The sequence below is a fragment of the Dermacentor silvarum genome, chromosome 7 (assembly GCF_013339745.2).
Source record: "Dermacentor silvarum isolate Dsil-2018 chromosome 7, BIME_Dsil_1.4, whole genome shotgun sequence".
NCBI classification, from domain to species: domain Eukaryota; kingdom Metazoa; phylum Arthropoda; class Arachnida; order Ixodida; family Ixodidae; genus Dermacentor; species Dermacentor silvarum.
The window spans coordinates 42,022,416-42,035,654 of NC_051160.1; the positions used below are offsets into that span (position 1 = coordinate 42,022,416).

Sequence of the window (13,239 nt, forward strand, 5' to 3'; positions counted from 1 at the left end):
GAACATGCACCCCACGTACTTGGCTGGCATCTTCATGGGCAGCATTATCTGCAAATCGCATAAAAAAATGTTACAGTGCCCGTTTAAGCACACCGCACACGTCATTACCCACCGACTCAGCGTCACCACTGTAACATTGAATCAGGACTGAAAAAGATACATAACCTGTACAGCACAGCCACTTCTAAAATATGTCTTGCAGTATATGCGTCAAAAAACCCTGTGTTTTTATTACTAAACAGTATATGGAAGCATTCGTCTCTCAAAAAGCGCTTAAAGACATATCGACAGCTTGAAGATGTGTGAGACAGTAGACATCCGAGAAACTTATTACGCGTTTCTTTCTCCTGCTTCACTTGTCCAACATGGACAGGCCAAAGTCGCAAGAATGGCTACACTCTGTCGCGCGGTTGATCGAAACAGAGCCGCAACACAGAAGAGATCAACACTCTCACAATGCGTGGCTAAGCCTGTCGCTATAGTATAATATATACATGTATATAGAGTCAGTTATAAACGCCGTACGGTCCCTATGCGCGCCAGTACAAATAATCCCTCTCATTCCATGACTCGTTCAGCGGTGGACCGAATACGAGAATGTCCGTAAACGCTTTGTGCGAGGGGGCGTTGGTGTCGTGTTGTTGGGCGTTGGTGTCATGCTCGCTGCTGCTGCTGCTGTCATCGTCGCCGTCACCACCGGTCGCTTCATCGTCATAGACGTCTTTGCCTGGCGTCGTTTCCGCGAGACGAGAAGAGGTCGGGGATGTTTTCGGGGCGGAGGTCAGCGTTGAAATCGCTCCGCGATTCGCGGTTTCGCGAATGTTCCTCCGCGGAAATCGCGACCTCGTTCTGGCGGGTGGGCGACGCTGTTTCGACAGCGTCGGTTTCTTCGCGCTTCGTCGCCGAAGTGTGCGCTGCGCTCCACGACGCTTCGACGTCGCCCTGAGGGAGCGACGTTCACTCGTTGTCGCCGGCGTGGACGTCAGTCCCTCGTCGCCGTCGTCCCCGGTTACTTGCACGTCGCCCTCGACGTCAGTGTCGATTTGGAGCTTCGCAGACCTGTTCGCACGACAAAAGAAATAGTAATATATAGGCCACGTGTGTGTATACTATGTACGGGGTGATCATGGTTAAGCTTTGCGATGTTTTTTTTTTTTTTTTTTTATCGCCTGTGGCAGGAGCATACTTCTTATTCCTGAGCTGGATTATTCGAAGAGGTGGACATTACTATTAAGTAATTAGCAAAAATTCACGTTATTAACTTCATAATTACTTTACTGAACACATTGCAATTGGCGAATTGTAGCCGGTGAACTTGCAAGATGAGTCCAGGTGTCAACACCTGTTTTCTGTTAACAAAAAAATTTAACTAATTAGTACTAATTGCTCTATTTATAGGAATACATAATATAGTGGAGGCTGCTCCAGAAGGTTGCTAACAAAATACGGCTGGTTTTAACCGCACCGCATCCTTCGTCTTAAAAAAAAAAGCATGGTCCATGTAAGCTCGAGAATTAAGCCGGTATATGCTGCCGGCATTGAGGGAGTGCATGATTAAAGAAAGAAGTTTGCTCAAGGTCGCGTAGTTTGTGGCTTTCTCCACTTCTGCGAGTTTTTCCTATTGATAATACACTCATTCGAAATGAATAAAAGTCACCTCTCCTGGGACGCATAACGTGCGTCGTAACATTTCAGAAACAGAGACGATAAGTGTTCGGGGTTCGTGTCCAAACTGTCGTTCTCGTAAGCATCCGGAGCGAATTGCCCCTGGATAGGGTTATCCAAGCTGATACCACCACCTTTTCGTGAATGTCGGTCCCCCAGCTTTTGTGACCAGGGGCCATAAACTATTTCGTAACGACTGTTTCATTTGTCATAATTTCTGCCCTTCGCCACTGGCTCACCCAAAGCCGCCTACGCTTTGCAATGGTGAATGATGTATATAGCGAATATTAAGTCTATGATTAATATAAAAACGTGAATATGATCGGATAGACAATAGTTCTTAATAAATGCGACCCCTGGCCGCCGAGGCGACCGTGAATCGATCGTCGACTCGAAGCGCGGAAACGTTGGTCGAGACGTCCATTGTTCGGCAACTGTCGATCACTTCAAGTCTACACCTTGCGGTGATCGAACCCGTTGCCTTGACAGAACACTCAGCAATGGTGCTTTCTCCTGGCAGCACGTGACGCACTATACCCTTTCCCCGGACCCCCTTATCGTCTACAAGCACTGCCACTTACTCTAAAGCAAGACTGCATCGGCGTCAAGCAGCTACGACCAACTGCACAAACGGTCATCGGCGACACTGAAACCTGAAGCAACGTAGGCGGGGTGGCTGCTGAGTTGGCTTCCCTGCTGAGCAACGGAGTGTCGCGTGAAAGCGCTCATCGCATGTCCGCGGCTAACCCCATTCTTAGTATCGCAGTTTATATCCGATCCCTTTGGAAGCGGAGTTGTCATTCGCCTGACGCTTTCACTGCGACACTATAAATGTTCAGTAAAGAAGCCAACTGAACAGCCACGCCGCCTACGTATTTACGCGTAAATAAAGCGACCAGGAATATGACTACGCTGAGGAGCTTTCGGTCACTCGGAAATAAAGAAGAAAGACACATACATGTTACGATTATCCCGCGAAGTAATGCCGCAGATAAACAGAAAACGACGCATAAAGGCAGATAGGGCGTGCACTTTATCCGACGCCTAGGACGTGTACTTTATCCATCGTTACGGCGAACTACCATCTCAAAATACAGTGAAGGGACCAATGCATACACAATTTAGTCGTCACTATCGACGAGAACGGCGTCGTCCTCCATGCCAGTAAGGTTATTGGACAGGCTGAACTTCAGAAGTGCCCGTAAGTCAATCGAACACGGACTGTGCGTTTTCGAACAGGGCTCCGTACGCTGTAGTGATCGCGGTGGGGCCTAGTGGATTAACTCTCTGCAGTTTGAAGCGCAAGAAGTAATAAAGAAGAAAAAAAACGCGTTATATTCTTGTCATGAAACCGTATACAGCGCGAGGTGTTCTAAAGCCGGAAATATATAAAGAAAAAAAATAAGTCGGGTTAAATTCGTGCAAATGCAGTATGTCGTGCCGGTTTCAATGCGGCCAATGGCCGTTCGCTGTTCACTTATGCCAGAACAGTCTTGTCTTTAGAGTGCGCAGTTTATTAGATAAAATAGGGTCGGAAGAAAGGGGGTAGTGCGTCACCTGCTGAGAGGAGAAAAAATACCATTGCTGAGTGTCCAAACAAAACAGAGCTTCACAAGAAAGTTGACACTTGAAGTGATCAACAGCTGCGGAACAAGGAATGTCTATAGGCTATATAGAGCTAACATTTCAACATGGACTTGTCTTTGTCTGGGCCTTGAGGCCTTGTCAGGGTTGTCAGGGCATGTTTTCGTCGCCCAAACTTCGGCTCCAAACCTAGACATCCCTTATTAGAAAACTGCTGTTCACTGCTGAGTGTCACGCTTATCTGCGCATAGAAAACATGTTGCGCAGTTATATTTTGTCAAACGCTGCTTCCAGTGTGGTGCACTTCATGTGCAATCGAGAAGCGTTATTTGCGCCTCGTTATAACAGCAGCAGTTGACGATAAAAACGGAGGTATAATTTAGTATACGAAAGGCAGAGACGTTGGTCTGAGCTATGCTATGTTCCGCTACTCTACACGTGGGAAGAAGGAACGCAGACGTAGAATAATGATGAAGTTGTGATAATGAAGACAGTATGAAGGGATATAAAGCACCGTAGATTCATTTGGCACTTCGTTCGCCCGGCTTGCGCGCGTGCGAGGAATCGTCATTCCCACATAACGAACTTTATAGCTCCAGCGAGTTCTCGTTCTAGGAACGGCCGCACATATTGCCACTGAATTCTTATTTGAATTCTGACAAGGTGCGTCAAGGTAACAGCCATTGCAACGTGGATCTCATGTTTTCGGTTTTAAACAGCGGCAGGGCGATTTCCAGAACACATATCTGCGTACGCATTCCTTTACGTGGTGATTCCAGGATAAAAGTTGATTCTGGGGGTTACGTGCGTGCTAGAACCAGGATTTGATTATGAGGCACGCCTTAGGCAGGAGCTCCAGTATAATTTTGGCCATATATGGTTATTTAACGTGCACGACCGTTTTTGGATTCCGTCCCCCATGGGAATGCCGCTGCGCGGGCCGGAATGGAACCCACGGCCTCGAGCTCGGCACACCACTGGCCTACCGCGGTAAGCGATTCCAGGGTAAGAGGTCAAGGAATGACCACTAGGAACGAAGCCATTCTGGTTCACTTTCATTTCCGACTGAACTGAGCACATTTCCATTACCGCTCTATTCCATTCCATTCGTGCAGAATTGGCCACCATTTCATTTCCATTCGATCTCGACTAAAGTAAGCACATTTCCTCTGTCGTTCATTTTATGCTCACGCTTTGAACACCCTTCCCCTCTCCCCTTCCTATTCCACATAATAGGCCTTCGATCCATCCCCCAATAAATACATTTTATCATCATCATCATGCTCACGCGACTGTCATTCAATTACCATTAGATTCCGACTAAAATAAGCTACATTCGATTTCCATTTCGTTTATGCACAATTGGCCGCTATTTCATTTCAGGCTTCAAAAAAAAACTGATTTGCTTCCGGAGTCGTTCCCATTCCGGAATGGCAGCTCAGCAACCATGCTTTCGACCTCGAGCTGGGCTACTTATATAAAGTACATTCGATTCGCCTTGCGTTTCGTGAACTACAAAAAAAAAATAGTTCCAGTTCCAGCTCGCGCAGAACCGACCCAGCACCACCTGCACTGTCCCTGCAGTACCTCTCCGAGGAGTGCAAGGAACGCTGTGAACTTGTCCTGCACGAAGCCTGCACTGTGTGCAACGAATGGCATCGAAGTGCAGACGCCTCCATGTTTAACTCGCCAAACGAATAGCGAAATGGAACATGTGAGTGCAAGTGATATATGAGCAAAACCTATAACAGTAAAGTTATACCGCGATTTAACGAACTTGACGGGATCTCAGAAGTATTTCGTTCAATTTACAATTTCGGTAAATGAAAAAAATCGTTATAAACACTCACGCGAAAACATTACATTTATTCAAGAACACAGAAAAAAAGATTGTACTTTTCGCCTGGCTATGCAATTATCGCACTTATCGTTGGCATCACGTGAGCCCGTTAACCCTTCAATGACAGCGCAGAGAAATACCTGAACAAATGTTCATTTTGTAAGTAAATGTGCAAAACACATCGAGAATAAACCCAATCAACGAAAAGAAATAAATATTTTGCGGAAACATCTTTCACTAATCAGGGGTGGAAACACCAGGCAGAAAACATGGATGGGCTTCACCCCAAGACACCTATAGCTTCGTTTTGAGTTTGTACAGACAACGTTCATCATATGTGAACCATATATGTGTACATTTTATTCGCTTTCAAAAGAAAGCGAGTCATGTGTTGAACTTCTGCCTCGTCCTGTGTTCCCGCTCCAAACCAACAGCTGATGTTGGCTGCCGGTCATTCAGTGTTCGTACGGAGACACTTAGCAAGAAACTTCGTACTCAATACCGAAACTAAGCAATACAAAAGTATGGTATGTTGCCTGTAGGCATCATTCGCCAATAAAGGGCTAAGCTCGTGTTGTGTTCCATCATAGAAGCGGCAATGTTTCTCGGCCAGTGCCGCGTTCATCCCCTCAACTGAAATCCGGCACTTTTGCCCACATTTTAGCCCCATTTTCTCCACAAGAGTTCGTTATATTGGGTGAGACCTCGACCTCACTTATTTGTTCCGTGGTTCTCAACGCGTTAGGCTATTCGCGTAAGGCTCTATGAATATACGGCGGAGAATCGAAATCAGTTTCACTAAATCGAAAATTTCGTAAAATCAGGTTTCCTTAAATCGAGGTTTGATTGCAGTAGCCCACGGAGCGTATTGACGATTTTCTTTTGAATTCATGCACACCGCCATCTTGAACAGCCCAACATGTGCACAGTAACATCACATTTATTGCACAGTGACGTCGCATTAACATATTCACGAAACACTGAACGAATCGCTACAACCAGTACGACGCGAATGAATCGACTGCAGTGCCAGGCATTTGGTTGTTATACGGATGGAAAACGGCAGCGTGAACAGCGCAAAACGACCGCACCGAAATCCTTCCGTAAAAACTTGAGAGACGCTTAAGCTTCGTCTTTAAAAAGAGAATGCAATAGCATTCAGCGGTCCCTGACTGCTTCTCACGCTTCCCGGCAACTGCAGCTTATGCAAGCGTAATCTTTACCGGGAAACGCTTGCGGTGAACTCTACGCACAAAGACGACCTTTCAGGTTCTTTTTTTTATTTCCTCCGCACGGCCGGCGCCGACGCTGCCACGGATGCGAGCGCCACCTGGTGGTGCTGCAAGAAGCCGAGTGGAGTGCGCGCCGCGCTGTGATTGGTAAAACATTTTCGCTCACGGTCAATGCCGGCGACGCCCTGCCTTCTGCATAACGGGGCCCTCAAAGCTTTCGCTTTAATATGTTCCATACTCACGCCATGGTTTCGTTGGTACCGTTGGCGACCAGCGGAGGATCGTGGTTCTTGGAGTCGTCGTTCGCCGGCAGCAGAATGTGCACGACGACGGCGGCCGATAGTACGACCAGGAAGACGACCAGGGCGGCGGCAGCCATGGCGCCAAGTCTCTTGGCCGACTCCCAGCCTGCGGGTGGCGGACGAGGCAGGTCGCGCGTCTTGAAGTCCTCCAACACCAGGTAGCCGTTCTCAACGCCGTACCTGCAAGCACATTCGAACGTGCGCGGTGGAGCATACCATATGGAGTTTCCTACAAAGATTAATTACTATAGAGGAAACTATGGAGTTATAGTATCTACAGGAGCCCCCCCCCTACAGGTACGGAGCTTCATCCAGCGGGGGGGTGATGGGCAGCGCGTGGAATCTGCCTACACTTCGTCGAACCTGACATGAAACAGCTTGGTATAGCTTCGCAAATTGATCATTTTCAACAACATATATTGCGTTGGAAGTGCAAAAATTCACAATGATTACGCGTGTGCAAAGAGGCTAACGTTGTCTTTGTTGTGTTTAGGAAAGTGTGGGTTCGCAAAAAAAATTCTGAACGATAAAGTGTAATAAATGACGTTGCAGGTAATTTAGAAGCCTGGCGGGGACACGATCTTGTAACCACTTGTCAAGTAGATCGATCTTACGTGAAACCGACAGGTTCGAGTCGATTCGAAATGCTATAGGTTACCGAATCGACTCGGTCGTGTCGGTTTCAGTTAGGTAGACAAGAGAAACGTTGTAGTGCAACGCGACCTGCGAGGCTTCACATGCTCAAAGGTTAGGCCATGCTAAGCCCAGCGGCAACATGTAACGACCTGTCAAGAATGGAATGGGCGAGGTTTGACAACATTCTTATCTTTTTCCATTCTTTTTGCCATTCGTCCTTAGTTGGCAGACAGCACACGTACGTTATCGCTGTTATCGGCCACTCACTGCGACGAGTGATAAGGTATTACCAGAATCGAAGGAAAAGAATAATTAAATACTAAGGCCCTCTTTATAGGCGTTGGTTACCTCTATTACCATCAATAGCAGCAACGGCAGCCTAATTTAAATATACTCTGCAGGACGAAGGCCTCTCCCATCGATCTCCAAAGCATCCGAGGCGGAATTCATAAAGTTCTTCGGCCCGCATTAAAAAAATTATGTCATGCTAGATTTGCTCGTAAGAGTGAATTCCAGTCACCCCAGATGCTAGATAAATCACTACCAAAGGCGGCGGGCTCCCTTTGCTAGTAATTTATCCAGAATGACATGGCATGACATAGCATAACATGGCATGACATAGCATAGCATGGCATGGCATGGCCATGCCATGCTCTACCATGCCATAATATGTCATGCCTTTCTTTCGTAAGTGCTCCATGCACAGCATAGCATGGAGCACTTACGAAAGAAAAGCTTTGTGAATTCGGCCATTCTTTCCTTCTTACGTGCTCTTTTGCCATTGGCCTGAAGCCTTTCCTAATGATAAGTCCAGCACGAGGATTGGCTGGAATTGGTACTTACGAACAATTCTAACGTAATAGCAATTTTCGAGTACGGGTCCGCGTTAAAAAAAATTCTTACGTCAAAATTTTCACTTATGCAGATGCCAACCGATTATGGTGTCGGACATATTATTTATCGGAGGGTGCAGCCAATGGTAAACAGCACTTGCATACTAAAAACATTTAATTGGTCCCCTGGGCCAGTAACCACGAAAACTTATGCTAGAATTTTTCGTAAGAAAAAAAATTGAGTCAGTCCCGATGTTGGACATATTAAGAAAGGCGGTTGGTCATTGGCACAGAGCACTAACAGACGAAAAGCTTCTTGTGAATTCAACCCCTGGTTACCCACGTAGGAGGCATTCGAGCAGTAAAATTTTCGAACCAATTGCAAATATCAAAGGAATTAAGGAAACGCTTTGAACTCGATTACTGAATATTTTGTTTTTGATTTTGTCAATACGGTGGAACAATAGAATAATTTATTTTGGCCAAAAATGCAAGCAACGTGTAAAAGCGCGCTTTTTTTTTTCTTCATTACACTGCAAAATGACACACCTCCACAAGATTCGAGCGTAAGCGAGCCACTGATTTATCACGAAGCGCTATTTACGCCTGGATCTCAATGCAATTCAATTGAATTTCACTATATTTTAGGCCTTAACTTGACTTGTTGAGGCCTACAAGTTGACAAGTTAAGGACCGCACAAAGAGCGATGGAACGAAAAATGTTAGGCTTAACGTTAAGAGCCAGGAAGAGAGCGGTGTGGATCAGAGAACAAACGGGGATAGCCGATATTCTGGTTGACACGAAGCGGAAGAAATGGAGCTGGGCAGGCCATGTAATGCGTAGGATGGATAACCGGTGGACCGTTACGGTTACAGAATGGATACCAAGAGAAGGGAAGCGCAGCCGAGGACGACAGAAAACTAAGTGGGGTGAGGAAGTTAGGAAAATTTGCAAGCGCAAGTTGGAATCAGCTAACGCAAGAAAGGGGTAATTGGAGATCACAGGGAGAGGCCTTCGTCTTGCAGTGGACATAAATATACGCTGATTATGATGATGAATTCAAAGACCTCTAACATATCTGACGAAAGTAATGTTTTTCCTCTTCCTCTACTCCTCTCATCCTTTCCGATGCGCCAACTTTCACGTGATCATTTCTTTAAGCCGCCACACGAATGTGACGAATTAGCAATTGCGCACGTTGCGAGGTTTTCACCTATTCCGATGTCATTGACGTGAAAAAGCTAATGACACTTGTCGCCCGTTGTCACGAGCTTGTTTTTAAAAACAAGATGCAGCGAAGCGTGCATCCGCTGTCAGCGACGTTCTGAAATTTCGCTTCCAACTTTGACAACATGTATACAGTCGGGGACAAACGTTGGTGAACCGCGCGCGTGACGCGAAAGCGCTAGAATTTCGACGATATCAGCGGCCACAACGAGAAACTGAGCGATGCACTGAACGTCGATTAAAGGAACGTCTCAATTGACCATTATTTAATTAAGTTTTGCAGCAAACAAAGGCCCGCTGAGTGTATGACTCTATGACTTTGTGAATCTGTTGACTTTATGATATGCCCATCACCACGATTGGCTAGCACCTGCTCTTGCGAACTATTCTTGTGTAAGAACATTTTCGGGAATGAGGGACCAAGGCCCGTACTCACAAAAGGTTCGTACGCTAGAAGTGTTTGTCAAACGCTGCCAATGACAGAGAGAACTCACGAACGAATAAATTTGTGATTGACAAAGTTTTTCCGTTCGTAAGTACACTGACCGAGAGCCTTCGCTTTAGCAGGAGGTTCGGCATCAGGACTGGCTGGAGTTTTTCTCTTGCGAACTATTCTAAAGTGTTTCTTTTCAAATACGTGGCCAGGCCCGCATACACAAAAACACTCTTACGCAAGGATAGTTCGCACGAGAAATGTTCACTCAATCCAATCCGCATTTACAAATACATCCATAAGAGCATTTTGGCAAAGACCACTTACAAACTGAAAGCTTTCTTGATTCGAGCGACCGAATTCATAAAGCCTTTAGTTTCTTAGGTTTTGTTCTACATAAGCGCTGTAACAAAAAAATGGGCGCTTTTTTATATTATTTTTTTTTTCATTGTCCGCCACGGTGGCCAGTCGTACCCTCGGACACAATATCAACAGCAGGACGCCATAGCCACTGCAGCCACCGCGACGGATTAGGAGAAGAAAAAATAAATTGTACACGGTACCTGGGCAAGATGGTGCCTTCCTGAGGCTTCGGAGGCTCGAAGAACTCGTTGATGCGCTCGGGTACAACCGACATGCTCGATCGGATGTACCCTGATGAAGCCTGCTGCAAAGGAGAGAGGAGGATTGGGAAACTGGCGTTATACGAAGAGCCGAGGCAGTTTCCCAAATGCTGACAGAGTCTTAAATGAAGAATTCATTCATTTATTCCATTCGTGCATTAGTTCGTTCTTTTCTGAATAAAAGAAAGAATGGCCTGTGCCCGAGTTCGTCAGGTGCGCATTTGAAAATGAATTCCAACGGAGAGAGAGAGAGAAAAAAAAACAAGTTTATGTAATGACGCGGTGATATTTTCAGGGTATCTCAGTCCAGGTCCCCGCTGGCAAATTTTATCAAAGCCGACTCAATGAAGTCCGCCATGTACAAGTGGTCTTCCGATGTGGTGGCTTGAGTCAGTCTCCCGGTGATGATGATTTGTAGGGTTTATTGGCAAATCTGGGGAAAGGAGGGGGGGGGGGGGGGGTAGAGTGACTTATGGCAGTGGGAGAAGAAGACGCATGACACGCCGGGTGCACAAGCAGCAGATCGAGCGCGTAATGCACGCCGTTAATCCGTTTCTCAACATAATAAAGTACAACGGGAAATGCAACCTTCACACGGCTAGTGTATTATATTCAGAAGGAACTGTCGCCTTGACATTCGGAGGGAACAATTCTCCCTTTAATCCTTTAAACTGTGCGCTCTGCTCTATACAGGGCGTTTTTTTTTTTCTTTTTAGCTAACAGGACCCGTATTCTAAAAAAAAATGTCTTAGGTTAGAAGAATTATTCGTACGACGAAATGCCAACCAAACTTGATGCTTTACATATTGTCACAGTCTGTAATGTGGAAAGAAGAGGACATGGCTGGTGGCCTGGGAGACGACGAAGAAGATTTTGGGTTTCGCTTCTCTATACGCAGCCATTAAAACCCATCTGCAAATGCAAGTACGCTTCTTCCTTCCCGTAACAATATTATTATAGCGAAGGTGTCCGGCCAGTGGCACAGGGCACTCACGAACCAAAACATCTGTGAATTCGACCCATGAATTTTTCGAAAATCGCTGCGGCGTATAGATCAAATCTCCACAATGAAATGGATTACTCAAATAGGCGGACATTACTTGCACAAAGATCGAAACTACTTCATTGACAGACTGACTAAATTTCACTTATCAGCCTTTTAATGCAATTAGCATTGTTTGCCTACTTCAGGCGTTGTGAGCCTATCTATCTATCTATCTATCTATCTATCTATCTATCTATCTATCTATCTATCTATCTATCTATCTATCTGGCCTCTTGCGTTGACCCAGTGGCCTTGGTTGTCTACCACCCTGACCCACAATATGCATGTGCTCGTGATGCCATCGCGGTCGTCCGGTTGTCGTCATTCTAACTTTGTCATCCGACTCTCGTCATGCCATCGTTCGTCACACTGTCATCGTCATAGCCTGGTCCTCGTGCCGTCATCATCACGCTGTCACTTTACTGTCATCATCACTTCAGAAATGCTATCTATTTACTTCATGGCGTCGTCGTCATGATACCGCCTTGTCGTTCAATCGACGTTATTCCTTCTTAGTCATTTTATCGTAACGATGCAGTCGTCATTCAATCGCGATTATGCCGCCGTTCTGCATGTCATCGTAGTCATTGCATTGTCGTCAGGCAGTATGATCCATCCATGTTCATACCGTCGTGGTCACGGCATCGGGGTAATGCCATCGTTGTAGCAAAGTGGGCCGACACCAAGGGCAGTGTATGTCGCACGTAGCCATGCAAAGCAACGGAAGTTTCAGAAAGACTACACTGCAAATTTTAACTAAACGGGACGTCAGCAATACTTTGTGATTATAGCGAAATTGATTGAATGTTAATCCCACCACCTTCGACGGTCGTCGTAAGATGCGTTCTGCCGTAATTTTTTACCTTATTATCTTAAGGCACATATTGCATTTACATTGCGAACGTGCGGTAAAAAATGCACTGTTGTCCCATTAATTTTTTAAATAAAACGCGTCTTTAAGCGTTGAAGCAGAAATATAACTGGAACGGCAATGTATTCCGTCGCACATTCTCGGGGCGTGCATCTCTTGATGCGGATATGCCTTGAGAACTCACTGGCTACAGTTTGTAAATTGTAATACGTGCCGTAAAGCATTTGGTTCAGAAGTTAATTAGCTAAATTTTGGTAAATAATGATAACGCATTTCAACTTGTCGTGCAAATAATGTCCTCCACTTGGAGTATAATCCAGCGTAAGGAGTAGAATTGTACTGGATGCGACAAGCGATTTTTTTTTTTTTAAGTTAGGTGTAACTTGCTTTCGCAAGTAAAATTTTGCGAGATTACACACTTCGGAGGCACAAATGACACACAAGCGGATTCGGACAACTGGTTTCACGAACCACTGCACATACTAAGTATAAGAAGTGAAAATGAGCTCCCGACTTGCCCTTTAGCGGGAATGCGTCCAGAGGGACCCGTTGAGGAGCTCTTCAGCGACGGCGTCGCTTGAAACCGCGAGAAAATACCGCGACACGTTGGTAGCAGAGCCCACTGAAGGAACGATCATGTGAGAGCCAACTTCTTCTACTTCTTCTACTCAAACTTTTAAGGCTATTGCGCATACCCACGGCGGGGTCTTGATGGCGACGACGATGTCCGCAGACAATGGCACAAACTCGCCACGGGTACAGTGTACTAGAAAATACTTCTAGTACACTGTACCATGGGTGTGCTGGTACTAGGAGGGGGAAAATGTATCCTGTACAAAGAAAATGAATCATCAGTAAAAGAAAAGCAGCTCGTCCTGTTCTGACGAGCGTTAGTCAAGTCGCTGATGTCTGCTGCCATGCAAAAGCAAAGGAAAGTGGGGAAACAA

At 45.9% G+C, this 13,239-nt stretch overlaps 1 protein-coding gene across 1 annotated transcript; it reads right to left on the reverse strand.

Moving 5' to 3' along the window:
* Positions 1-218: 218 nt before the first annotated feature.
* On the reverse strand, positions 219-10,414 carry LOC119458815 (uncharacterized). The gene is made up of 3 exons (XM_037720676.2): positions 10,317-10,414; positions 6,564-6,803; positions 219-1,059 (listed from the first exon to the last, which is right to left on the reverse strand). Exons 1-3 carry the CDS (start codon positions 10,388-10,390, stop codon positions 531-533), a joined length of 843 nt encoding a protein of 280 aa, XP_037576604.2. The 5' UTR covers positions 10,391-10,414; the 3' UTR covers positions 219-530.
* Positions 10,415-13,239: the final 2,825 nt, after the last annotated feature.